Source organism: Pyrus communis, chromosome 9 (genome assembly GCF_963583255.1).
Source record: "Pyrus communis chromosome 9, drPyrComm1.1, whole genome shotgun sequence".
NCBI classification, from domain to species: Eukaryota; Viridiplantae; Streptophyta; class Magnoliopsida; order Rosales; family Rosaceae; genus Pyrus; species Pyrus communis.
Window position 1 is genome coordinate 6,083,862 of NC_084811.1, and position 26,969 is coordinate 6,110,830.

Genomic DNA, 26,969 nt, shown 5'->3' on the forward strand with positions numbered 1-26,969 from the left:
ATATGTATCCAACCGTGCTATCCGTTGTTCCTCGTCGGCCGTGAGGTCGAAAAGCGATACAGCCAAGAAAACTTCGAAATGATAGCGTAAATGCTGGAGGTCTTCAAGCGAAAAGGGTAATTCGGCGGTGTCGATGTCTGTATAGGGATCGACCTCAAAACCAAGGGCCCGAGCCTCCCGTATATGTTGGAACCTAGCTTTAATTGCTGGGTCGGAAGTTTTCTGGATAATTTGTTCGGCATCAGGGCAAGTTAAAGCTAAGTCGAGGGCTTCCTGACACGCCTTGGGTAATCCGTACAAGTCATTGGCGGAGTATTTCTTATGAAACTCTCGCATGTATTCCAGGGATTCACCGAGGAATGGAGGGTGTAAGTTGCGTCGTATTTTAATAAACGGCTCGCGCGGGGGTAACGGAGAAAGTTTCTTTTCGGCCTCTTGTCGAAAGTACTCTAGACGAGCTCTCGTTTCCCCAGGCCGGAGAAGGATCTTAATACGTTTCTCAAATTCCTCAATGGTGGTTTCGAAACCGGTAGCTGCTACTTTCTTCCCTTCGGCTAACTCGGTCATGATAGTCGGGGTTGGCCGTTCGCTAATGTCTTCCACGGCCTTCTTTGGTTGCCACTAGTTGGCCGGGCTGGCCTGCGCTTCTCGTCGCCGAGCCATGCAATCTATCCGTTGACGACGACGTTTTTGGGATTTGGACATCGCCGTATATAAGCCAGTCGGAGAATTGTAACTGTACCAGCGTTGATCCGATGTCCTGGGTGGTTTGAAAGTTTTGCGATCGGTTGGTGAGCCCGAACTGTTGGCATTGCGCGAGTAATAATCCTCATTGTAGAAAGGTGCGTCGAAATCCAGACGCCGCCTGACCGAGGTCTGGTTTTTCGGCCGTACTTGTGGGCCGAGTCGATCAAACACTTGACGTCGTGGACCGTTACCAAGTCCCTTCGGTGATGTTACAGGGGCCGTGGGGGGTGTTGAAGATGTCTTCTTCCCAGGTTCAACTGGTGTTTTACAATGATCACATAAAACTGTTGATTCATGAGTTCCGTCGGGACTTGATCTCGTTATAGGATCATCGACGGGTGGCCCTGATTGTTCCGCAGGTGGTGCATTTGAAAACAAATCAAGCTTTAGTCTTGTTCGACCATTCCGTTGATGGATATGCTGTACCGGGACGTATTCGGCCTTCCCTTTGTTTTTAGGAATTTGAGCATCCACCATACCGATTGTTGTTGAAGGGAAGGGATTAACGTCGACCGCCATCTGTTTTTCCAGAAATTTCAACTTTCCTTTTTCGATCCAACTTTGAATTGTGTCTCGGAACACAACACAATTATTGGTTGCATGCTTATTAGAATTATGATACTTGCAGTATATCTTTCCTTTTAATTCATCGGCCTTAGGGATAGTATGTCCCGGCCGAAGCTTGATGATTTTTGCTGCCAATAATTGATCGAAAATTGCATCAGCTTTGGTGATATCAAAAGTGTATACTTTTGATGACTTACTCATTTCCTCAGCGGCCGAACGGGTTTTGGTGTCTTTGGAACTCACTTGCGCCAAAGCCTTGCAAACGTAGGGTTTGTCTATTACTATCTCGGCCGTATCCACACTAACATACTGGGGGTCTTCACTTTCGGCCGATGCATAGCTAACCGTGGGATTCTTATACAACGTCCCCCGGGATGGTGACTTTGATATCTTTTCTTCTCGGAGCAGATAATCATATTGTTCAACGTGTTGAGCAAGTTCGTACATATCTCGAATATTTGCCCCCAGAAACTTCTTTTTGTACTCTACGTCTAAACCGTTGAGGGCGATCCTGACGAACTCCACTTCGGGGAGTGGTACTCGGCACCAATTTCTGGCCGACTTAAACCTTGTTAAGTACTCCATTGGAGATTCGTCGGATGTTTGAACCATCCTGGCCAAGGATGATACGGACATCTCCATCCCTGGCCGATAGAATTGTTCATGGAACTTTTCGACTAATTCTTCCCAACTCTGCACGGAATTGGGTGGAAGATTAATGTACCAAGCGAAAGCTGAGCCTGTCAGTGAAAAATTGAACAAACGTAGTTTGTAGAAGTCGCTATTGACGTCTCCACACTGCGCTGTGAACCGAGCCACATGTTCTAATGAGGATAGAGACGATTCCCCGGCGAAGAGGCTGAAATCAGGGATCTTAAATCCTCGTGGGTATTCAAACCTTTCTACATAAGCCGGGTATGGATGGATGAATTTTGGAAACTTCGGCCCTTTCTTCAGGGCCGAATCAATCATTCTCTGGACTTCGGTCATGTTTACGGAAGCGGCTTCTTCTCCTTGGCTTGGTCCCTCGGATCTATTTCCTGGTCCTCTTCTTTCTAAGAAGACAGGTTGCAGCCGAGCGGACCCTCTCTCGGCTGGTATGGGCACATTCGTCGAGAGCTGCCGAGGTTGGCCGACCTGGCCATCTTCGAAGGCTTTGCTAACCAGTAGTTCAAGCATTCTGGTATGTGTATCGTTGTTACTTCGTATTGCTTCTAACAAATCATTCATCTTTTGACCAATCGACTGCTCGACCTGACGATACTGTTCATCCAGTCGTCTCCTAAGGAATGTCTTAGTTGGTGGATCGGAACCTTCCCCACCATCGTCATCACAATCTTCCACAATCCCTTCCACAAACATTCCAGCCGTTTGATTCGGGACTGTTGGGTTGTGAGGTTGCCCGCCGAGACAGATTTCATTCTCTCGGCGCGTTACACTTGTGGCCTCGGGCGGCGCAACAATGATCGGATTTTTTGTAGAGTGCAAATCCTGCCCAATGCCTTGCACTGGCAAGTCAGTTGTTGACTTTCCCATGGTTGTTTTCTTCTTTGTAGACCGTGTTTCAACGGGCATGAACTCTGAAGGTTTACCACAAAGGTCCCACTGGGCGTGCCAAAATGTTGACCCTAAAAATTACAAAACCTATGTGGCGCGCAGGCCGAGTAACTAATAAGCTAACTACGTCCTTCGGTCGAATGCGGGGCGTGCCAACTCGTCGGCCGAGCTTGGCCGAGGAGTAAAATTTGTTGATGTCGCTTTGGGTGCGTCGTTGACTTCCCTATCTTGCGATTGCGACTGAGGAAGGAACGCTCTCGGTCTCTGGGTTCTACAGCCTGAAGACAAGGCTGCTAATTCTGCGGAGTTCACAAATCGTCGGAGCCCGATTCGGTCACTGTGATTATATTCGTAAGAGTATAAGCACGTCGAATCGAGACCAAACTATATGGGCACAGGTACTCAAACGTGATGTATGTCTTGATGGTGAACGTAGTTCGGCCGTCGGAATGCCGAACCCTGAAGCTCACTTGCGAGTATCCAATCATAAAACCACTCAGCGTCCAGTGCGCCGAGCAATGCAATTCGTAACACCTGACTATGCCGAGAAGGCTATCAAGGTGACCTCTGCCAACAAAGGTTCGAAAACCCTTCTCGACCGAGACTTAGATAGATAACCGGTCGACCTCGACGCAGTGCTGTTTATCCAAACTGAAGGTGCCTCTTGGTCGGCTGATTCTGCGGCAGCAGTGCTGTTTATCCAAACTGAAGGTGCTCGCCGGGTGCTTCCACAGTGCTGTTTATCCAAACTGAAGGTGTGTCGGCAGGGAAAGAAAAGGAAAAATCTCAAGGTGTTTGAGAGGTTTTGCGCAAGGCAATTGTATGTTCATTCGAAGGTCCTTTTCTGTTGCATGATTCCTTATATTTATAGTGCCCCATTCCTTGAAACCAATTCTGATTTGGATTGGGAGTCCTTGTCCCATTTTGCCTCTAACTCGAACAAACCTATTCCTACTGGGATTCTGAATTTTCCTTCTTTTCGGGACTCCATTCCTTGCTGGTCGAGAATCCTGGTCGCACTAGGACTTCCTCGACCTTTCCTATTCATCCGGACTACTTAGGATAGGATTTGGCCGATCCTGCCAGCTGGCCCGGGATTTATTATTCGGCCCATAGTATTTACCATCACCTTGGGCCGAGCACATCCTGCTGCTCGGCCCAGCAATAATATTTTGGGCCCAAACACAAACATTTAGAGCATGTATGGAATTATTCGTGTCATGTATCCTATCTTTCATAAATGATCAAACGATGTCTATAATAAGTTGTTATACTTATTCTCAATTCCGGGTCTTTGGTGTGGGCGGAGCAAGGTGACAAGATAAGCCTCGACTACGCAGGGACATATGCCCTTAAAGGGGACCTGGTTAGGTAAATTCAACTGTATAGTATGACTTGAATCATGGACTATATATATATATATATATATATATATATATATATACACACACATATATAATGTAATTATGTATATATGTCCTTTTTTATCGAATCATATTCTGGATCCATATTACCGCAGATAAGGGAAGCAGACATTTGGAGGAATAATTAAAGATGGGATGAGTGCTCTTTCAAGATATTTTTTGAATAACTTTCAGGATGGCATTCGGCAGGTAAACTGCCTCTCTTTGGCAAATAGAGTATTCCTCATCTGCATGAAAGCAAGTGACTTCCATGTATATATACTTGCTTAAAATAAGTTTCAAATTTGTTCAGGATGCTATGGATCTTATCAGTGGCCGCTATACAGTTAGAAGGGATATTTCACCATCCCGTGCTGAATCTTTTTCTGTAAGTACAATGAATCTTTCAAAGAAATTGAAGTTCCTGAATTCCTTGTCTGGTTTTATATATCCCTTTGTTATCAGTTATACAGATCCCAGGTAGGATTATAAAATCTTGGTTCATCTTCTCGGAACCTCAATATTTTAGTTTATGATGGTTTGGGGAGTACCCTGATGGTTCAATTGCATCTCTTGAAAGTAAATTTAGTAAGAAATCATGCCTACTTTAGCAAATACGAGCGATATTTAATGGATATGCTTTTAGTAATGAAAGGAGAAGTAAAATTCAATTCTAGCAAACTTGATGTTTGATTGGCCAGCTTGGCATGTAATCATCATTAGTTGGCCGCGAATGTAGGTAACTTGTGCCACTTTTAAAATGCCTTCACTGAATCTATGGTCAAGTTTTAAGTGAGAACAAACATTGCAGTATCTACCGGGGGCATCAGCTTTGCTAATTGGAGGGTTGACATTGACATCCGTCACACTTCAACAAGGTATTACTATTATTTGGTTTTGCCTGAAATCTTAGCACATGGAACTTTGTTCTCAGGTGCGAGTTCTATTCAATATTCACTAAGACCTGAGAAATTTCGAATCCAACTTGCAGCGGGTCGAAATGCCCAACGGTATATGTCTTCTGTTCTTTGTGCTGGAGTGACTGCTGGAGTAGCGGCAGCGGTTAAAGCTAACGGAAGGTAATTCTGTTTGAGACCTCGCTTGTGCAGACTAGTGTAACATTATTCTGAACTCGTTCATTCAAACCGTAGAGTTACTGTGTTGCAAGCCTTGTAATTTCGTAGCTAATATTTACAAGCGACTTGTGGTTAAAATGGTAAACTTGTTTTACTGTTTCCGGTTGCAGCCAATAAATTACTTGGTACATTTAGAGCTTGTGTAAGATCGCTAATTCAGGGGGCCACGTTGTTTACGATAACATGGGTGTGTTTTGATAATCTTTGCAATCCAAATAAAAAGAAATCGCTCTGAATTTACTCCAAATATTCTAAACATGATTTCAACTGGACGAAACACTTACAATGCCCTTTTGCTGGAATGGGATTGATTACAAACATACATAGACATCCCTCTTATAGAGATTTCACAAAGACTAACACAAAACATAGGTGTTCAAAAGTCTTTGCACAAAACATAGGTGTTCAAAAGTCTCTGCACATCCGCACTTTCACACATATTTTTAGACTTTTGTATACACACACTTAGCTTTCGGCCATTACAGAAGGCTGTCACTCTCTGCTTTCGGCCAGTACAGAAACATTGACAGCTATCAAAGTAAAAGATAAGTCTAGCTGTTGAAAAACAAGGCAGCTATAGACAAAACATGCTAGCTGAAAAGTGGTCGTGTAGCCAACTATTCCACCAATTTCGGCCACTTTAGTTTGATTTGAACTTCCAACAGTTCCAACAGATTCCTTAATTTCTGTTGACTAACTACTAAGTTGGTCTATCTTAATTTCTGTGCTTTGATATACCTTTGCAGGAATTGTTAATATATCAGTTAATCATCTTTAACCCATGATTACTTGTGCTTTGATATTCTTTCATTTCTTTGATTTGGGATCACCCACCATGTATTGATTGAAATTAAGCAGCTAAAAGACTACTTTTTTCTGTTTTGGTAAAGGCTAAAAGACTACTTTCTCTTTCTCTTAGAGTGGCTTAACATGAAGTAATAAATTACCCACAATTACTCTCACCAATAAAGAGTAGAGTGTCATATTTTCACCATAAGGAGAACACAAATCGGATCAGAAGAAGTTTTGACGGTGTGCTGTCTATTTGTAGTTGTTTGACATTTCATTTATGCTTTTAGTTGGATAGCAGTAGTTACTGAAAAGTTCCGTGGCTTTTTCGGAAAAATGGTTAATATATATCAAAATTAGTTTTCTTTTTTAAAACAGTATAACATGCTCAGAAATAGTAAGGACTTCATTTTAAAGAGAAAAGGATTCCCTTTTTGAAAACAGTATAACATGGCTAGAAACAATGCACTTTTTGTACAACAATTGAATTGGTGTTTTTCTTGTTTATTTACTGCCACGAGATAGGAGCTGACAAAATTCTCCATGTTTCAGGTTTTAACTCTTGAATGGTCACCTGGAATGGGGAATTTAAGATGTGTTGATCGTATAGACCTTACCTTTACTGGCTCTTTTGCAGACATGATTTTGTTACCAAGTTCAGGACAACTGGGGGTAAATCACAAAGCTGATGTTTTTGTATTAACCAACCCTGGGCAACTGCATCTTTATGATTATGCTACCCTCTCTGCCTTAGTGCCCCAGAAAGAAAGGAATCCATCTGTATCTGCTTTGGAGTTTCCGGTGGTGATACGTACAGCTAATCCAACAGTGACCGTTGCCAAACTTATTAGGGTACCCACTGGGGAGAACTTATTAAAAGCTATATCAGAGGTATTGTACTCCATCCATGTATGAGTGGATATATCTTATATTTTTCCCTTTTCTATATTGGAGGTATTGGATGTTTATTTTACATATGAGTCGCTCATACATCTTCGCTTTATTGTTTGTACATCACATAATTATTTATTTTTCGTATATCTTAGATGTCCTCAGTTGGGAACCTTGGCTCAGCACAAACCCAATCAGCTGGTGCAAGATGGCCCTTGACTGGGGGTGTTCCCAGTCAACTGTCTATTTCTGAGAATAATGGTATTGAGAGACTGTACCTAGTGTTACCATTATAGAATCCAGGATAAAATGAATAATTATCCATGGTAGAGACCCGAATATTGAGGCTTCGTCGTCGCTGTACAAGGATGACCGACCCAACCATTACTTGTTGAGCATGAAAATTTGCTTGCCGATCAAGAAGCTTTGGCTAAGCAAATGGGAGGGGTCTCGTCAACAGGTGAAGAGGAAGTGCTCTGCACCAACAAAAGTAAAGGCAACTTGAAGCGGCATGTCAGTGGAGGATCTAAAAGAAATGGTGACTAGTCGATAGGTCATCAGAAGGAGGTGAGTTCTCGGTAAGGAGGAGCTCCAAAGTATCACAGCAACTATAATTAGTCCCAGAATAATAGATTTGAGGGAAAATGCTACAATTGTTGAAAGAATGGCCACATGGTGAAGGATTGATGGTTCAAAAGGCATGCAGAGAGTAATGTTGCCACTTCCAGCTTAGAGAAGAAAAGTGAAGATGATTGGCACACCGTAGCATATCTGTCCATAGAGGAAGAATGGGACGTTGAAGCATCTTCTTGGTGGTGCTTAGAAAATGAGGCATTGCCTGACTCAAGAGAGATTGAAGATAAGTTGCAGCAAAAGATGAGGGAGCAAACTGCTCAAATCCAAATGAGTCCAGATGAGCTTGAGGATTTTCTTGATGGTGACAATGTTGAGCAAGAAGTACCTAAGAGTCCTTGGCAAACTAGTGTGTATCAACAACCAGGAAAAGTTAGACCTAGTCAAGTGGAAGTATCATTTCCACAATCACAACTAAGGAGGTCAACGAGAATATGTAAGCCAAATCCAAAATACACCAGCATAGCAATAGATGAAGAAGCAGTTGAACCTAAGATGCTTGAAGAAGTATAATAGAATTTTGAGTGGCTCACAGCTGGGCGAAGAAGACGTTGCAGTAGAGAATAAATCAAACTTGGGATCTAGTGGCAAATTCAAGAGACGTGAAACCCATATCATGCAAATGGGTGTACAAGAAAAAGTTTCGTCATCAACTCAGCGTGGAGAAAAGAATGAGTTGGTGTTAAGGGGGAGTGTTAAAGATCAACACCAGCTCAGTAAGATTAGTCAGTGCAAAAGAACTAGATTGTTCTAGTTCAAACATGTATAAGACTATGCCAGAAAGTTCTAGCAAAGTATAGCAACAAGATGGCAAAGCCAAGTCCACCGACTTAGGCTAGAATAATCTAGAAAAATGGTTTGTGAGTAAAATCTAGAATAACTAAAGTTTGTCTCTAGGATGAATTTGAGCCCATGTTAACCGACTTGGTAAGTCAGCAAATATCAACTATAAATATGTATGTATGTGTGTTGTTTAACTAAGTAATCAACTAAGAAAGAAAGAGAGAGAGTGAGAGCAAACCAAGAGAGAGCTAGGTAAGAAAGTGAGAAGCCTTGTAAGTAAGTAGTCTTGTGAAGAATGTGAGTGGTCTAGAGTTTGTTTCTAGAAAGTGATTGAGTGTTATAGCTTCTAAAGTGTCTTTGAGAGTTGTTGTGTTGTAATATTTTAAGTGTAACGCAAGTAATTTGTTTACTTGTTTTGTCTTTCCAACACTTGTGTACTCTAGCAATAATGTGTTTCAAATTCGCCTTTAGCGAGAATCGAACCTATGACCTCTCACTTACAAATGAAGAAGAATATCACTAGACCGTAGTACTAAGTGACCTACTTATGTCTCTTAATTTGGGTCACAACTCTTCATCATGAGTTGCACTGTTAAGGGCCATTAGATTAATCTATAAGGAGAATCAAAGGCTATTATTGAATTTAAAAGCATGTGTCTTCCATGATCCATCTTGTAGATACACCACATAAGGAAAAAGCAAATTAGGGTAACATTATTTTTAGAAAAATAAGAAACAAAACAATCAAATTACGTAGAACTCACGAGAGAAATGAAAAAATTATGTAAAGCAATCAAATTATGTACCTACCCTTCACAAAACATCGAGAAAACAAAACCTGCAAAAACAAACTGAAGAATACACCTGACGAATTTCGCTTCAACTTTTTCACACCTCACCGTCAAATTCACTTGCAAAAATTAGTTTGGGAGAATAAAAAAAATTCAATCAAACTAAATATACTTAATTTTTTTCTCCACTACAAACCTAACTAAATATACTTAGTTTTTTTCTCCACTACAAACCTTTTTAAATCTCTCTTTCACTATCCTGGACTCATGAAAGGGAATATTAAAGGGTAGAAAATTAAGAAAAAAAAGAGATGAAGAGAAAACAATATCATATCTGGAAAAAAAAAAGTGAAGGAGAAAAAAAATATGAAGGAACAAGAAAAATGGAGATGAGGTATGAATCAACAAGAAAATTAAGATGAAGAGAAGAATATGAAGGAATAAGAAAAATGGGGAGGAGGAATTTGTGCTGTGCAAGAAGATCAACAGATAAATATTAGGGTTTTAATAAATGTCTTATTTATTGATTAATAATTAAGAAAAAAAGTTAAATATAAGGAGATAAATGCTCCTAATATAAATTATCTATATCTAAATTAAACATTAATGAAACTTTTCTTATCAACAAAAAAATGATGAAAAGATATTTTTGTCTCACAACAAAAAAGTTAAGGACATTAACGTAATTTCATAAAACAAAATTTTGATTTTTGTGTAAGCCTCACCTACAAATGATTATGATTCGATCATCTCTAATTTAAAAAAAAAAATTAAAAATTAACCTCTCCCCCTTTCTCCCACTCTCACGTTCTCTCTTACTCTCCTTCTCTCTCCTTCAATTCTAAAAAACAAAAGTAAAAACTTTCTCACATATTTTTTTGTGTGGGTAGATGCTAGTTAATTTAAAAAAATAGAAAAAAAGAATTAAGTTAAAACTATATATATTAGAAGCTCTTTTATCTGCCGCTAATAACTAAATTTCGTAGATATTGTTTTTTTTTGCCTCTAAAAGTAATAACACTAATAGGAGCATTTATTGTTTTGCCTCTATTATGATTAATAAAGACAAATCTATATTTCTGCCGCTAATGAAGATTAATAAGGGCAAATCCTTATATCCACATCTAATCCACTGCCCCTAATAATCACTATTCTTGTAGTAATTTATCTCATTGATTTAACATTCTGCAGGAGTTATTTCCTGTTGGTTCTGGAAATCCCAAGAAATACTTCAGCGTTTTCAGCAATGACATTCTTGAACCTACCTTCAATGTAAGTTACAATTCGTCATTTGTTTCTTTGCCCTTTACTTGATTTAATTTGTTCACATAAATTAATTAGGCTCTAATTTACAACTACGAATTATACCCCAAGAAAAGAGCTAAGAGCAGAGTTTTAGACAACAAATGGGCCAACTGGGCCAACAGAGTTTTAGAAAAGAGCTAAGAGCAGAGTTTCTTCCCCCTCCCTTCTCCCTCCCTCCCTCCTCTGCACACCCAACCCAAACCCAGAATGACGGCATGGCGATTCCGCCCCAGTAGACCCGCCCCTCTAAATCCATGGTCATCGGCACAATCTTAGGCCACCACCGCGGCCACATGTGGTTGTGCATCCAGCACGACCGCCTCTCCACCAAACCCACCCTCCTCCTCAAGCTCTCGGTCTCGACCCACCAAACCCGCCCAGCTCCATTTGTCAAATACCCAGCTTCTGATAAGCTCTATTTGTTCTTTGGCGGGGACGATGCCGTTGTCAAGTACCGGGACGTCGCCGGCTAGACTCCGATTTCTGACTTGCTGGGCCACAAGGACTACGTGCGGTGCGGGGGTGAAATTTGGGTGTCAAAAATGGTGGAATATGGAGCATTTGAAGGTGGGTTTTGGGGGATTTTACAGAGGGAAGTGGGTTTTGGGAAATTGAATAGGAGTAGGAGGGTGCGGGGGAAGAGGGAGGGGGATGAAGAAGGTGGAAGAGCTGGAGGAGAAGCTGGAAGTGGAGGAGGTGAAGCCGGAAACAGACGAGAAACTGGAAGTGGAGGAGGCGAAGGCGGGTGGGATTTGGGACGGGTGGGATCTGGGTTTGGGGAAGACGGGAGGGGGAAGAAAGGGTGAGGGGATAAGGGGTGGGTCCCATGCAAAAAAAAAAAATTTATTAAATGATTTTTTTTAGTTTTTAGTTTTTAATATTTAATTAAATTTTTAATTTTTTTTAATTTTTTTTAAAGCTACGTCACTATTTAATAAAAGAATTGACAGAAAACTAATGGAATGTATGAAATTGTAAAAAATTCGTAAATGAGGTATGATATTGAAATTTTTTAAAGATGGGGTATAAAACAGTGAATGACCCAATAATTAAGGTAGTTTTATGTAATTTACATTTAATGGGTTATTTACGCTTGCCTTCTATATAATGGAATTTACGTTATGAAAATTGCCTTCATATAAATTGTAGGGTTTTTTTTTTTTTTTATTATTTTTTTATTTTAATATTTTGGAGATTGGCTATTTTTCAAGGCTTAGACCATCTCTTAGACCAAATATTTTAGCTTGAAAAATTTAGTTTTTAGCCCAGAAACAACTTTTTTGCTCCAACCATTCTGGCCTAAAATTTTAGTCCGGGATTATTAAAAAATGAACTTTGGCTATTTTTTTTTCTTAAATTAAATTAAAAAAAAAATAAATATGTAGACTATTGTAAATTAATTTTATAAACATTTTAATCTAAAAAAATTTAAATTCCGATAAATATTAAAAAATCAATAAATTTTCCACAAAACAAGCCTTCAACTTTTGCCAATCTTTCAATCTTGGGCTAACTTTCAATTCACCAACCTTTCAACACCAAATTTTCAATTCACCAATCGTTCAACACCAAACTTTCAATTTTCACCAACTGTTCAACACCAAACTTTCAACTTTCACCAACTGTTCAACACCAAATTTTCATCAATCATCCTCTATAACATTCTCGCGGCAACGCGCGGGCTAAAACTACTAGTCCTACCTAAAATAGGACTCCAAGAATATTTACAATTAATACTCAAATCAACATAATATGCATTCTAATTTATAGGTTTGTCCTCCTGCTTGATGTTTGTTTGTTTTTTTTTCCTAACCTATTGCTTTTGGTGCTTTGCAACTTGTTTTGAGGTTTTGATGTGATTAAATGGAATGAAGAATGGCTTTAAGTGAGTTAACAACGTTTAAGAGTGGAGTTAGTAATGGACAAGTGTCATACTCTATAGAGGTCATAAAGAGGTCAGACACTGCTTGGCTGCAAAAGATTTGAACTCAAAGTTGGGAGTCTTCCACTAACTTCAAGTCACCATTTTGGTGCAATTTCAAAATTCTCGTAAAACAAGATTGGAACTCAGAGTTGGGAGTCTTCCACCAACTCCAAGTCACCGTTTGGGTGCAATTTCAAAATTCTCGTCCATTGATGAAATGAAATGATAGAACATAATGTTTTAGTGGATGTTACCATGGATAGCAAAGACTAAGAAATCAATTATCTTCTAGCAAGTATCACACTAGGGAACAAATTAATTACAATTTATAATGAAATGATAGAACATAATGTTTTAGTGGATGTTGTCATGGATAGCAAAGACTAAGAAATGAATTATCTGCTAGCAAGTATCACACAAAGGAAAAAAATTAAATAAAATAAGGAATACAAGTAAAACGAATAAAACGGCTGTGTATAAAAAAAACATATAAAACATCTTCTTTACACGGAGGAGTCAGCTCAACTCAACGGTAGGTTCTCTGTTCCAGGTCAAGGGTCATCTTGAGTTTGGTCCCATAATGCATTTGTAAAGGAAATTACGAAAAAGTCTACTTCTGTATTTTTCCATAAACATAAAAAATGGTTACTGGAAAAGGGCGGAGTTGGCTAGACTACCAAGACATAGGAAACATATAGAAGTCCTGATTCGGTGAACAAATATGTTACAAAACATTAAATTTTTGTCCAAGCCATCACTGAAATGAGAGTTGGTCTAGTTAAGTAGAGGAGCTTGCCAAGAGTGGGACAATGAGACGAGAGATCACACAGTTCTACGGTCTGCAATTTAGAACTATGAATGGACAATGCATTGCAATGTCTGAATCCAAATGTAAAAATCAGGAGTCGCATGAGGTTTGAAGCATATGAGGTGTGAGTGATGAAAAAGGAGAAGATATTTGTTTCCATGAAATCCTGCGGTCATCGGTTTTTTCAGACCATAGAAAGTTGGACATCAAAAAGAGTTTCTAGTCGTCATGACGCCGACCCGCCCCGCACGCTGCCGATCGGGGAGTGGATGAAAGATGAGTTAAACTGATGTTCCTTTCAGTAGTGGCACTATCTGCATTTAGACATTTAGAAAGGCGGTGGAATTGATTCTTTTCAATCGTTACGTTACATTCACAGACTGTCACTGCTGACCAGGGTTCAGTTTTCACAGGAGAACAAGTGCAGGAATTTGAAAATACTTCATCCACCGTATAGTACCTCGGGGTCAGTAGCAAACGAAAGCGAGCACGAAAGGAACTAGGAAACAGATACCGCAATGCAGCGTCAGAATCCAAATGTAAAAAACAGAATCAGGAAACAAAAACTTCCTTGCAGTGTCTAAATCTGTATTGACCTATTCTAAAATATATAAAAATATGAGAAAAGGGGTGCTAATTGAAGTGAGTGCCAGCTGTAATGGAAGATTTTGTAATTTTTTTGCTTATTTTAAATGCATTTAAGTATCACAATTAACCTATTTATAATTAACATAAATATTGTAACTTTTTATTGATTCTATACAAAATCACCCTTAAGATACAATTTTCATTAAATTTTTGTACTTATTATGGGTATTAAAAGGGAAATTTTTTTTTATGCTATGTAGCTTTAAATGCTACGAGCATTGGACGGTCTGTATTGGTTTGAATTAGTTATTATTGTGGTCCCATTAATCCAGACCATCCAATGCTCGTAGCATTTAGTGCTTGTTTTTTTTTTATCTTTTAATAATCTTATGCAATCCAAACAAATCAAAATTGTTTTGAATTTACTCCAAAGGTAACATGATTTCAACTGGACTAAACACTTACAATGCCCTTTTGTATTTGCTGATGCAGGTTAAACTCATCTTTCGATCTTTGTTAATTTTGCAAACCCTGACTAGAAATAACCATATAAACGCAGTATGAGAAAATGATAATCATGTTCAAACATTTATGAATGCTTGCATTGTCTTAAGGCCACCAAAAGCAACCGATGAATTCAAATTACCCTAAAACCCCCCTACCTTTTTGCTCCTAAACCTATGCTTATATGGTTATATATATATATATATATATATATATATATATATATATATATATATATATATATATATATTGCATATATATGAAAACTAAGTTTAGACATGCAAGGTTATGTTATAAAGTCAAATTATGTGCTTGTATATATTGTATGAAATATTATACTTGAAAGATCTAAAAGATTGTGTTGTAAAATATTAATCTGTTGGTAGATTCTTTTTGTTGGTTTGTTTGAAAACACTGAAATTTTCTGTTTTGGTGTGGAGATTTTGGGCGGTGGAGGAGACCCTTTTAAGATTAGGGTCTAATATATTCGTTGACACTCTTTTTTTTTTTTTTTTTTTTTTTTTTTTTTTTTTAGTGAAGGTTGTTTATTGCATGATATCTCTTCTTATATAAAGAGAACAAGTATTGACTAAGAAATTTTTTGATTTCTTAGATGTTGCTCTTTCTTTATGTTCATAAGATATAGTCTCAATCATGACAGTGTTTGTCCTTAGTTTTTTAACATTGATGTTGTATGTAGATAGTTCCTACTTATCTACGCACAATGCTTACAACACGTTTAGTCCAATATTTTGATACTTATATACAATACTTATAATTCATTTGACATTCTCGCGGCAATGCGCGGGCTAAAACTACTAATTCTACCTAAAACAAGACTCTAAGAATATTTACAATTAAGACTCAAATCAACATAATGTGCATTCCGATTTATAGGTTTATCCTTCTACATGAAGTTTGTTTGTTTTTTTTTTTTTTTTGTTTTTTTTTTCTATCCAATTTATACGACATAGACCTTCTAGGTTTTTCTTTAGAGGAATTTAGGCTTAACATCCCCCCTTTTTCTTGTCTTTTTATTTGTTTTCTTAAGAAGACTCAAGTTTATGCCCCCATTTTTTCTTGAATTTTTTAACATTTCTTCTTGTAGTATGAAATGTGAGGTCTATGTCCTTATGACTAAGTGTAACTTCTTTTTTCTGATTCTATAAAAATTTCCTTGTACAGTCTAGGGCTTCTCTGAAAAAAGAAAAAGAAGAAAGCCAGTCTGCAATGATTTGCTATCCACGTGTACTTTCCACTTGAATTTGTATAGAAATGTTAAAAGGAAATGAAAATAAGTAAAAGAAGGATTAAGTGACTAAAACCCCCTAATCTTTTAGTGTCATTCCAAATTGGTCTCAACCTTTTTAAACATTCCAAATAAGTACCCAACTTATTAAAAATGTCACATCTGTTAAGCCCTAGTTAATTTTTCAAACATATATTATGTTCAAAATCCACCAATTAGGTATATCATGGTCAACATTAATATTAGTCGCCTCAAAATTTGAATTTCAAACATAGATTATGTAAATATGGAATCCAATGAACAAAAGAATATTGAATTGAATCGAAAATGGACTCAAATTGAAATTATATTAGGAGGACAAATTTCTAACAAAGAAGAGGGTTAAGAATTCAGATAAAGTTTCAAGGAGCTTGTTCCGCTCATTTGATTTCCTTATACGCCGATTATCGGCTCGTAAAGCTTTTAGTTCTTCTTTGCAGGTAGTCAAGATGGTAGTGGTTGCATTATGACAGTTCATACCATTTTAGCAACATCCACGACCTTCTTCTTGATGTTGGCGGTTAGAGTTATAGGGTGGAGTTAGTGGTTTTGTGTTAGGTTTGGAGGTGATGGCATGATGGGGCTGGTGGTGGCCATTCGTTGGTGGATGTTATGCTTTCATGACCTTTTATTGATTTTGGAGACAAAGTAACTCCTAGTCAATTTAACATAGTTTCAAATAGGGCTTAACGGATGTGACATTTTCAGTAAGTTTGGTACTTGTTTGGAATATTTTAAAAAGTTGAAATCGATTTGGAATGACTCTAACAGGTTAAGTGCTTATAGGTACTTAATCCATAAAAGAATCGGCCCACTGAAATAAAGTTAAAAAAAAAAAAAAAAAAAAAACAATAATTATGATGAAAAGTCAGCAAATTCTCTCACTTTCCTCTTGCAACGTGGTTACTGATGCCCGCCAAAATGGATTTGGATCCTTTCCTGAGCCCAAGGAAAGGATCCTCCTGACCAAAGGATTTGGGCCGTTGGATGAAAATCCAACGGTTATAATTATTATAACTTTAAAGGGACCTCCCTGTTTGTAGCCGTTGGATCATCCAATGGCTCAAGTTATTTGGTCAAGAGGATCCTCTCCTTAGGCTCAGGAGAGGATCCAAGTCCCGCCAAAACTACCTCATGAATGCCGGCAGTCTTTTCAAATTTATGGCCGGAATTCACATCACATATTGCCAAAACTGAGTTGAGGTTTTGATGTGATTAAATGGAATGAAGAATGGCTTCAAGTGAGTTAACAACGTTTAAGAGTGGATAAAAGATTGAACTCAGAATTGAGAGTCTTCCATTAACTCCAAGTCACCTTTTGGGTGCAATTTCAAAATTCTCGTCAAATTGATGAAATGAAATGATAGAACATTATGTCTTAGTGGATGTTATCATTGATAGCAAAGACTAAGAAATCAATTATCTGCTGGCAAGTACCACACTAAGGAAAAAAAAAAAAAAAGTAATTACAATTTATAATGAATAGAAAGAAACAATTAATTACAATTTAAAATTCTCGTCCAATTGATGAAATGAAATGATAGAACATAACGATTTAGCGGATGTTATCATGGATAGCAAAGACTAAGAAATCAATTACCTGCTAGCAAGTATCACATTAAGGGGGGGGGGGGGGGGGGGGGGGGGGGGGGGGGGGGGGGGGGAAATCAAGTATCTTCTCTTTTGTGCTTTTGTGCAAATTAAACTTTGGTTTTCTGGTTTTCCATTTGTCTCTGAACAATGATGGAGCATTCGCGTACTATTCGTAATCTGGTTTTGTTGAAATTCCTGCGTGGCATCATTCTCTTAATCTTGTGCATGATGAGCACATGTCCAGAATCTGCAGCATTTCCCAGCCCTACCCTGCTTGGAAACGAATCTGATCGCTTGGCCTTGCTAGACTTCAAGAAAAGAATAATTGAAGATCCCCTCAGTGTTATGAGCTCGTGGAATCATTCCATCCACTTCTGCAGCTGGGTAGGCATTACATGCCACCGTGCCACCCAAAGAGTCTTGATTCTGGACCTCGAAGATAAACAATTGGTAGGCTCCATTCCACCTTCCATTGGAAATCTTACTCATCTAATCAAAATAAGCTTGGGAAGCAACAAATTTCATGGTGAAATTCCTCAAGAATTGGGTCGTCTACGTACCCTGGAAAGTCTCAACTTGTCTTTGAATTCTTTAGGTGGGAAAATTCCGACTAATATGTCCCACTGTACACAACTAAGAGTTTTCGATCTTTTTTCCAATAGGATTATTGGGTCGATTCCACTCCAACTGAGTTCATGGTTGAGTTTAACTGCTCTACGTCTTAGAAGTAATAATCTCAGTGGAACCATCCCAGGTTGGATAGGAAACTTTTCTTCTTTGAGTCGTCTTGATCTTGGCCGCAACAATTTTCAAGGAAGCATACCAAATGAGCTCGGGCATATAATAACCTTGAAGAAATTTGCAGTTGGGCAGAATAATTTGTCTGGTATGTTCCCTTCTTCAATTTATAATATTTCTTCCATATACATATTCAGCGTTGCTAAAAACCAAGTACATGGAGAGCTACCACCAAATCTCGGCATCTTGCTTCCTAATCTCGTACAATTTTACTGTGATACGAATAATTTCACTGGAAATATTCCGGTATCATTGTCAAATGCTTCTAGACTTCAGGAGATTGATTTTTCTTCTAATGACCTAAAGGGGACAATCCCTGGAGAAAGTCTCGGAAGCTTGCGAAGCTTAATTTGGCTAAACTTTGCAAATAATCGATTGGGAAATGGAAAACATGGTGATATGAGTTTTCTCAATTTCTTGACTAATTGTACTAGTCTTCAAAGATTGGGTCTTAGCAATAATCGTTTTGGAGGAGAAGTCCCGAAATCCATAGCCAACCTTTCAACCCAACTACAAGTTCTTGCTATGGGGGGAAATTTGTTACATGGAAGCCTCCCAAACGGCATTGGAAATCTTATCAACCTTATCATTCTAGAGGTGTCTGGTAACTATTTGACGGGTGTTGTCCCTGAAGAAATTGGGAAGCTCGAGAAGATAGGGCAACTGTACTTGGGCGGTAACAAATTTTTCGGGCCAATTCCATCGTCCCTTGGTAATATGACTTCATTGATAGAGCTCGGCATGGAGAGAAACAGTTTTGAGGGAAGTATACCTCCAAGTCTTGGAAACTGCCCGAACCTGTTATTGCTTTCACTTCATAATAACAATCTAACGAGCAACATACCTAAAAAGCTTATGGAGCTTTCAACCCTTTCAATTTCTTTGGACCTGTCTAATAATTTTTTGACTGGTTCACTGCCAAGTGAAGTGGGGGATTTGGTGCATCTCACACAACTAGATGTATCAAACAACAAGTTATCAGGTGATATCCCCAGCACCCTCGGCGGTTGTGCTAGTTTGGAGCGCTTGTACTTGGACGACAACAAATTTAAAGGAACAATTCCTCAGTCTTTGAAAGATTTAAAGGGCTTGGAAGAACTTGACATTTCAAGCAATAATTTATCGGGGCAGATTCTTAAATTCATAGGCAAGCTTGGAGCTCTTAAGTATCTTGATCTTTCGTATAATGATTTTGATGGCGAGTTGCCTAAAGAAGGAATTTTTTCAAATTTCAGTGCTATCTCAGTTCTTGGAAATCATAGGCTCTGTGGTGGCATCCCACAATTACATCTACCTGCATGCCCTGAAAACAAACACCATTCATCTCGTGGACTACTTTCCCCAAAAGTAGTCATCCCTATATCTTGTGCACTTGCATTCATAATTGCTCTATCATGCTTCTTTGGTGCTCGTTCAATGTTGAAAAAGTCAAGAGAAGGACTTGTAAATTCACGTTCTTATAAGGATTGGAAATTAGGTGTTTCCTACTCACAACTTGTTGAATCGACTAATGGTTTCTCGGTGGATAATTTGATTGGTTCGGGAAGTTTTGGTTCTGTTTATAAAGGGGTAATTCCTAGTGATGGAACGGTAGTTGCTGTTAAGGTATTAAACCTTCAACAACAAGGAGCGTCCAAGAGTTTCAATGATGAATGCAAAGCTTTAAGAAGTGTCAGGCACAGAAATCTTCTCAAGATCATAACTGCATGCTCGAGCATTGATAATCATGGTAGAGACTTCAAAAGTCTAGTCTTCGAGTTCATGCCAAATGGAAGTCTTGACTCGTGGTTGCATCCTAGAGATGAGGAGCAATCTCCAAGTAAGAGATTGAATTTTATGCAAAGATTGAACATAGCCATTGATGTTGCTTCTGCGTTAGATTACCTCCACAACCATTGTGAAACGTCCATTGTTCATTGTGATCTAAAGCCGAGCAATGTACTTCTTGATGAAGACATGGTAGCCCGTGTTGGGGACTTTGGTTTAGCAAGGTTCCTCTTGGAAGCATCAAATGATCCTTCCCTCAGTCAAACAATGTCATCGCAACTAAAGGGTTCTATAGGTTACATTCCTCCAGGTATGAGTTTCCATCATTCTAATTTATTTTTTCGGTTCTTAATTATTAACTTATTACTAAAAACCAATTAATTAAATTCTATTTATTAAAGATATACTATTGACTCTTTTTCTGGAAACAAGTAACATTAATCTGAAATAAGATATCATTTTTAATAGTCAATTGCATGTGACAGCTTATTATCTATATGTATGTCATGGCAGAGTACGGCATGGGAGGCCAAGTTTCCATACATGGAGATGTTTACAGCTACGGGATACTTTTGCTAGAAATGTTCACAGGAAAAACACCTACTGATGACATGTTCATCGAAGGTCTAAGCATTTACAAATTCGCAGCCATGGCTTTGCCCGACCATGTCATGGACGTTGTTGACCCTTCATTCCTCCTCGATCTCGAAGCTGATGGTAGTGTTCACGATGACAGATACGAAAGGACTGCACTGCCCAGACGTAATAATCGCGGAATGGTGAAAGCAAAAAAGGTAGAGGAATGCTTGTTTGCTGTGATGCAGATAGGACTTTCCTGCTGTGCAGTATCACCAGAGGAGCGGATGCTTCTGAATATGGTTATTGGAAAAATGAGTGCAATTAGAGACTCATACCTCAAAGTTCAAGAAGGCTAAAGAATGGCAAAGATATGCTGCTTGTGGTTTTTCTTTTCTTGTTTTTCTCTACCTTTCCTGCCATCGCTTTGAACCTTGCCTCTTTTATGTTAGCGGTTGTTTTATAGGGACGAAGTTTTCATTTGTATGACTTGAAGCTTTCAAAATCTTATTTGTGTGGAGCAATTTGTAATTGTCTTGGTTATGTCTATCCTGTTTAGAATCTGATAAACTCAATGCTGAAACAGTTTATAACATTTCAGTCTCATATTTCTTCCCAGATGGTTGCATGTGCTACACAAGTTTTGTTGGATTTTTTTTTTTTTTTGGTAGGATGTGTGTTATGGTTGTGACGAAGGATGAAAGATTGCTTTAAGGCACATATAAATATGTTGTCGTTCATAATCTATTTGCCCCGACATACAATGTGCAAAAGGGATATGCGAATAAGCCTTGCAGATACAATTAAGCCCGACATTATGCCTATTGTTTATCCAAGTTTTGCACACTCCTAAAACAAAGTCCAAACACTCAAAGAGATAGACAAGAATAGTCAAGATTTAACTAGAAATTGATACTGCAGATTTAGTTTTTAGGCTTTCATTATGTCAAATAATAGGAATATAAAGATAATTCTCACTTTTTTTTTTCTTCTCTCTAACCTTGATATCGCTTACATGAATTTCCATATTGTGTCGTGTTCTTTCTAAAACATTTGATCGAGTTGATTTTATAGGCAAATAAATAAGATAGCATGCCTCAAAAACCCATTATTCCATTCTTTTATGTTTACTGCAAATAAATTTATTTTATTATAACAGGTCGTCCCCCTTTACAACATAATTGGTAAATAAGAAAAAACAAATTTTGTTATATGAATTTTTTTAAACAAACAATATCATCAATAGGGAAGTGGGTCAAGTATTTAACGATAATGTGGTTGAAATTCGTTTTTATCGTGAGCCAAAACCTCTCCATTTACCCCAATGTCAGCCAAGCCCAGCTCCCCCAATCGCTCCGATCCCCTGTTACAGTAACATCCCTTCATCCGAGTCCTCTCCAGCTATCTTTAGTAAGCTTTGCTCTTTTCGCTTCTTGTTCTTCCTCTCTAGTTTTCGCATATATAGAAAACTGCTGCTGTATTTTGATTATTTCCATCTAAAATTCAAATTTCTAGCCGAATGCGCATTCGATTACTTGTTTTAGGGTTCATGTTCTGTTCAATTTATTAATCTTTTCATCTATCTACACAACATGTGTAATTCCCACAATTTGTTTTCTGAGATGGGAATTAGGCAAACATCGGAAGCACCCAGAAGTTGACAGAGTAATTAGAAATTAAAAAATTTGGATTTTTTGGGTTTTTTTGGTTTGGAGTTATGGGGTAATGAACTGCTTTGCATTGATGTGACAAAAGTAAACCACTTTTATTATTTTTGTGCATAGTTGCAAAAACAGATCATGTTTCGCTTAGCTTCAGAAATCATTTTGTTTTGTTCATCATCGAGACTTAGCCAATATTCTAATCAGGTATTTTTCTTAGGAAACTTGCTTGTTGCTGCTTGTATGTTTGACTGTTGTACTTTCTCGTTCGATACGTTTCCAACCTACTCTCATTCTGTGGCTAGTCTAGTTAAGGAATTAATGACTTCCATAATTCTCACTCGTAATCTTTGTATGTGGCATCCATCTACGGATGTTTGAACTCCTCGGTGTTCTTGGAGCTTTGTTAATCCAATTTCATATCTGATTTAAGATTCAGTAGATGAACTTGGCATTTCCTTTTTATCTTCCACTGAAGGGGACTCCATGCTAAAGATTGCTCAGTAAGTCGACGCTATACTCTTAGAAATCTTTCAAAATCTCAATGGAGTACGCCCCGCTTAATGATTTTGGCTACGTAGTGTGTCCTACCCTTTGCTCCCAAGTCCGATCCCTTCCCCCGAGATTAAGGTAGTCAAAAGAAAGGACCCCATTACTATGTGATTCAAAACTTATGGTCTACAAATGAACACCTTTGTTAGATGATCCAGCCATTCAGATTTCGATCAAGCTCTATGGAATGTGAAGAGTCATATAAGTGTGAATTTACAAAAATATTATTCACATCTCTTCTTAAGAACATAGATCATTTGTGTGAGCGAGATTATTGGAAAACATATATTTCAATATGTACGTATGTGTATAATACGTTTTTAGTACATTAGGGTTGTTAAATATATATTTCAACGAATCATTCTGACATGTACAACAAACAGAAGCACACAAATTTACGAACGAGGATAAATAATTAACAAATTGTTTTATTGTCGGTCGCCGCACAATTTCAAACCTCATTGGATTTCCCACTTCATGCATAAAAGAATTGAGACTTGTTGAGTTGTTGAGGTGATAAGAAGATACAAATTCGTTTTAACACAATTGAAAGCGTTTTTAGATAAAATGTTTGGTTTTTAGTTAAAATGGTCTTTAAAATTGGCATAACTACTCACTTTGGTCCCTCTGATTTATAATCGATAGAAACGGTCCATAAAATTGCTCATCGTCAATCATTATGGTCATTTCGTGAAAAATCTCAGTTAAATTGCAGGTATTTTTGTCAAATCAAGTCCTCCACTTGAACTGTTGGTTTCTTCAATTTCCCTGAGATTTTGCGCAAAAAATAAAAATAATTGTCGGTTGACAATCACATGGATTACTTTTATTGATTTTAAATCTCAAATGACCATTTTGGTTAAAAAACCATAATGTTTTTGAGTTCTAAAAGTACAAGAAGTACTTTTTTAGGGTTTACTTGTGTTTTTACTAAAAATTGTTTTAAAAAATATTTTCACTTAAAACGCTTTAAGTTATTTGAAAATCACTTCTAAACGAGTTTTTTTTTATTTATTTATTTTTTTTTTTTTATCTTTGTGCCACATAGAAGCCACCACAACCATCATTGGCTGGTCAAAAATGCCAATTGGCAACAACAGGATCTCCAAAATGATGATCACTTGCAGCAATTGCTACACGTCATGAACCAATTTTCTCAAATCTTGCAGCAATATGAATCTTTAGTCAAGCTTAAACATGTCTTGTTTATTAAACATAAGCTCGAATAAGAAGTAGAATTTATGTCTAAATTACTCTAAAGGGAGAAGATTAAACAAATTGCAATAATGCAGCTTTGCTGCTTACCTTGTTAGTATCCTGAAAAGAATTAACACCAGGTAGCCTTTCCTCATCTGGAACAAATACTTTATTTAAGAGAATATCTCCATTTTGAACAATGCGTAAACCAATTTTATTTTCTATTTTTTTAGCTGTCAGTCCAGGGGCATTCTTCTTTACTATAAATCTGAAATAGAAGGAGAAAAAAAGCATTCAACATGAGAGTGCTGCTACGGAAAACCATCATGCTAAATTTTGGATGCATCTAGGCATCTAAACACCAAAGCAATTTGGAGTCAAGGAGAAGCATAATCAGAAAGAAATAATTGTAAATTCTGCATAACTTTGAAGCTTGACAAACAAGTTCCGAACACATATTGAGAGGTTGTTCGCATGTTTATGTTTTTACATACCCATTAATCTGATTTGTTGTTGTATTCCTAGCAAAAATAATCAAGACATCGACAAATGTACTGTTTCCTATCCATCGCTTTTGGCCTTCAAGTACCCAACCTCCTTCCACCTGACGATCCCAACAACACAAGAATACATGATATAGCATGATTGGAGCCATGACACCCAAAAACCAAAAGAGCATGATAATACCATTTAACAGAATTAAAGAAGCAAATGAGAAGGTTGAAATCCTTGACCTTTGTTGCTCTCGCTCTCAAGGCACTCGCATCACTTCCATAGTCAGGCTCAGTCAAACCCTTTAACATGCAGATAAACAGATTTGAGTATCTTGACATTAGCATAAAAAGATATTAGATACGAATATCATAAAAGAGCATCTTACCCAACAGGCGACAGTCTTAAATTCGGCCAAAGAAGGTAGATATTTCTGCTTTTGAGCCTCCGACCCACATAATGCTATTCTTCACAGTCCAGAAATGTTACACTAGTTATATAAACCTTGAATTGTCAACAACATTATTTTTCAGTGAAGGTTTGGTTATTTCTAAAACAAAAAGCCAAAAATAAAATTATCCAAATTCTAACAAATAGTAAGCATTGCTAGTGAGGAATGAACCAAGAAGAAAGTAGAACAGCTTGCATCAACTCTAGCAATTTCAGCAGTAGTAAAAGCATTTGCCGTAATAGAAAGACCAGGACATCCATAACCCTGATAGAAAGAAGGCCAAAAGCGAAATTACCAACCCATCCAACAAATTATCGAACGCAAGATTTAAAAATAACTTATTAAGATATGTATTAAGCACCTTGATTGTCTCACCAGCAATGAGCAATGCGCAATGCACCAAACTTTGGAATAATTTGAAATGGAAACTCTGCCTTCTCCCAATACTGAAAAAACAAGTTCGCAGATCAATCTCATTGTTTATGAATGTATATTAATTAATTAATATGACCGTTTTAGCCTTAATACGAAATGCAGAAATGGTTAAGAGTAAAAGGGATACCTCTGCCATAATTGGAGTAACGTCCTTCTCCATACACCCTCTTACTCTCAACCTAATAGCCTGCTCCTCAGGTGTCAAAAGATCATCAATCTGGTAATAATCCGAAGCCGTAAATTTTTAAGGCCAAGAGATAAGAATATGGAAGTTAATTACTGAAGTTGCCCGTTTCTTCAAATTACAAATCAAAATCACAACAACTAAAGAGGTGCACGAGCAATGTACTAAATATTCACAAGGAAACAAAGTAAACAAACCAGAATGCAAAAAGTGAGACAAGATGAATACGCAAATCCGAAAAATTCGAATCAATAGTCTGGATTCACATAAGTTACATAACAAGAGGAAATCCTGAACTGTTTTACAAAAGAAAATTTCTCCATAGACACACATACAAGTTTATCCATACGATATCTAGTATATAATGATGGTTAATGTTCTTACTGCAGGGAGGAAAAATAGAAGCCGGCGTTGCTTGCGGAAAAGCAACTGAGGCATCCAATGCAGCGGTATTGAAGTAATTCGCCCTCTCATTATTCGTAACGTCATCTGCAGGACACCAGTAAAACAATAGCAACCGTTAAACCGAGTCGAAAATTAGAAATCACAACGACGTACTCAGCTTATAACAATTGCAGAATACCCAAATCAACAACCAGAAACTTCAAGGTCAAACCAAGAGCTTAATTCCAAATGCTAACTCAAGAATTAACCCACAAATAAAAAGTCAAAATTTCAGTATAATTTCCATCAAAGTTGTGATCTTCCAAGTTCTAAGAGATCCCATAGGACTGTAATTTGTAAAAAAATAACCCATCATTTCTGATAGTTAAAAATTCATAAAATAAAAACTAAAAAAATTGAACTAAAACCCAATAAAAATTAATCAAATAGCTGAATATTTTACCCTGATACGACAGAACTGTCATGGTCGTGAGGAGGAAAATTGGGAGCTTGGAGGTCGAACTGTTCGTTGGATAAGGAGGAGGGAATTATTTTGGATAGCGATGAAGTTCGAAAGATACTACGTAATGGTTGTGGAGGGTCAGCAATGAAATGGAGAAATTTTTCATTCTGCGCGCCGTATTAGCAATACCACGTGTCACTGTAGGAGTGGACGGAAGTTTTATTGTTTATGTATTTTAGCGCAATTGTTTCGTTATTTGTATAATGACACATACTTTACTACTTTATATTTTGGACATAGTAGAAAACCCTGATGAGATGAGACGACGTGTAGATGCACAACTCCAACTATTCATTTGGATTGGAAGTTTTCTTAAATAACTTAAATATCTTTTAGATAAAATGTTTCTGAGTTTTAGAAGCACTTAAAGCACATCAAGTAAGATGCATTAGTGATACCTTCTTGTTTCATACTTCATTAGTATTTTTACAAAGATTAATTTATTAAATATTTTCATAAAAAATATTTTCGGTTATTTTAAAATAAGTTTCCAACAAACGAACTTTATATTTTTCTACTTTTTCTTTTTATATTATCCTTATTTGTTTTTCAAAGAAATTGGTAGTTATAGTATTGTTGCTGAAATAGCATAAGCAATTGATTGTCAAGTACTATTGGTCCATTTTAGTTTTTCCTATTTTT

The 26,969-nt window shown here is 37.6% G+C and overlaps 2 protein-coding genes and 1 pseudogene across 4 annotated transcripts; 2 read left to right on the forward strand and 1 right to left on the reverse strand.

The window, feature by feature from the left end:
• The first annotated feature begins 4,062 nt into the window (after positions 1-4,062).
• On the forward strand, positions 4,063-8,983 carry LOC137745259 (phosphoinositide phosphatase SAC8-like). 3 transcript variants are annotated; one of them, XM_068485177.1, is made up of 7 exons: positions 4,063-4,242; positions 4,391-4,484; positions 4,588-4,662; positions 5,014-5,152; positions 5,266-5,353; positions 6,752-7,090; positions 7,246-8,983. In XM_068485177.1, exons 6-7 carry the CDS (start codon positions 6,779-6,781, stop codon positions 7,384-7,386), a joined length of 453 nt encoding a protein of 150 aa, XP_068341278.1. In that variant the 5' UTR covers positions 4,063-4,242; positions 4,391-4,484; positions 4,588-4,662; positions 5,014-5,152; positions 5,266-5,353; positions 6,752-6,778; the 3' UTR covers positions 7,387-8,983. The 3 variants fall into 3 exon arrangements, with proteins under 3 accessions (XP_068341278.1, XP_068341280.1, XP_068341281.1); XM_068485179.1 differs by having other exon boundaries at positions 5,086-5,152; XM_068485180.1 differs by lacking the exons at positions 6,752-7,090; positions 7,246-8,983 and having other exon boundaries at positions 5,086-5,152; positions 5,266-5,504.
• Positions 8,984-17,454: 8,471 nt separating this feature from the next.
• Positions 17,455-20,970, forward strand: LOC137746255 (probable LRR receptor-like serine/threonine-protein kinase At3g47570). Its single transcript, XM_068486331.1, has 2 exons — positions 17,455-20,182; positions 20,386-20,970. The coding sequence occupies exons 1-2, from the start codon at positions 17,455-17,457 to the stop codon at positions 20,805-20,807; spliced, it is 3,150 nt and encodes a 1,049-aa protein (XP_068342432.1). The 3' UTR covers positions 20,808-20,970.
• Positions 20,971-23,970: 3,000 nt separating this feature from the next.
• On the reverse strand, positions 23,971-26,373 carry LOC137745260 (acyl-coenzyme A oxidase 4, peroxisomal-like; annotated as a pseudogene).
• Between the last annotated feature and the right edge of the window lie 596 nt (positions 26,374-26,969).